This window comes from Echinops telfairi, unplaced genomic scaffold (assembly GCF_000313985.2).
Source record: "Echinops telfairi isolate 266 unplaced genomic scaffold, ASM31398v2 ScPeMD7_7469;HRSCAF=8507_1, whole genome shotgun sequence".
Lineage (NCBI taxonomy): Eukaryota > Metazoa > Chordata > Mammalia > Afrosoricida > Tenrecidae > Echinops > Echinops telfairi.
This window is the reverse complement of record NW_022111373.1, coordinates 31,396,436-31,397,777: the sequence shown is the minus strand read 5'-3', so window position 1 is coordinate 31,397,777 and position 1,342 is coordinate 31,396,436. Positions and strand designations below refer to the sequence as shown.

At 45.1% G+C, this 1,342-nt stretch overlaps 1 protein-coding gene across 1 annotated transcript in view; it reads right to left on the bottom strand.

Annotated features, from left to right (window-relative positions):
- Positions 1-1,342, bottom strand: part of REEP5 (receptor accessory protein 5) — a 66,346-nt gene that overhangs the window by 9,974 nt on the left and 55,030 nt on the right. The window contains exon 4 of the mRNA XM_045285059.1: positions 649-817. Within this exon, the coding sequence (XP_045140994.1) occupies positions 649-817 (169 nt within the window). The remainder of the gene's footprint in view (positions 1-648; positions 818-1,342) is intronic.

Genomic DNA, 1,342 nt, shown 5'->3' with positions numbered 1-1,342 from the left:
AGTGAGTGAGTGAGAGAGTGAGGCAGTGAGAGAGTAAGGCAGGGAGTGAATGAGAGAGAGACAGTGAGAGAGTAAGACAGTGAGAGAGTGAGACAGTGAGAGTGAGACAGTGAGTGAGACAGTGAGAGAGTGAGACAGTGAGAGTGAGACAGTGAGAGTGAGACAGTGAGAGAGTGAGACAGTGAGAGAGAGACAGTGAGACAGTGAGAGTGAGACTGAGAGAGAGACAGTGAGACAGTGAGAGTGAGACAGAGAGTGAGACAGTGAGAGTGTGAGTCAGTGAGAGAGTGAGACAGTGAGTGAGTGTGGCAGTGAGAGAGTGAGACAGTGAGTGAGTGTGGCAGTGAGAGAGTGTGGCAGTGAGAGAGTGAGGCAGTGAGAGAGTGAGGCAGTGAGAGAGTGAGTCAGTGAAAGAGTGAGTGAATGTGGCAGTGAGAGAGTGAGTCAGTGAGAGTGAGGCAGTGAGTGAGAGAGTGAGTCAGTGAGAGAATGAGACAGTGAGAGAGTCTATGTCAACTTATTTCTTCATGAAATAAAAATGTTCGAAAAGTAAAAGGCAATAAACTACTGTCTTTGCAAGGTGTTCCTGGGTAGTCTAGTTTGGGGAAGCTAATGGGACAATTCACATGGCGGACTGAGTAATCTTACCTTCTTTAGTGATGGCATCTGCAGTCTCTTTGGCTTTATCTTTCAGATCCTTCATCACACTGTCTACCTGGTTCTCATGCTTCAGGAAGATGGGGCGGATGATGCGCATGTAGAGCAGTTCAGCTCCATTAGAAGGGCTTGGTGCCATGCACCACAACAAGAATCCACACTGCAAATAAGTAGCAGCATTAGTAACAGGAGAAAGGCATGCATCCTGAAAAGACACCCTCTTCACCACCACCAGGAATGATCATTGCCTCTGGTATTTTCTCCACTGGCATATCCAGTGCTTTTTGTGGACGATTAGTAGCCTGTTCTTGCATAGAAAAAAGTTGGCATCAAGGAGGCACATACACACTTATGGAATCCCTTTTTAAACTATCGATCTGCTCAGCTGCTAACTGAACTAGAGGGTTTGTGTCCACCTAAAGGTGCCTCAGAAGAAAGGCCTGGCAATCTACTTTTGAAAAATGGGCCATTGAAAATCTTTTAAAGCAGAGTTGTATTATTCTAAGCCACATAGGGTTACCAAGAGTTAGAATTGACTCCACAGCTATTTGTTTCTGGTCTAAGGAATCATTAATACCAAACAAGAAAGGTAAAATACAAAAGACCCTGGAGCTTAACTAACTTCCTAACTTGGAACACTTTTTCGTTTATTCCCACCCACTGCCATCAAATGCCTTCTGATTCA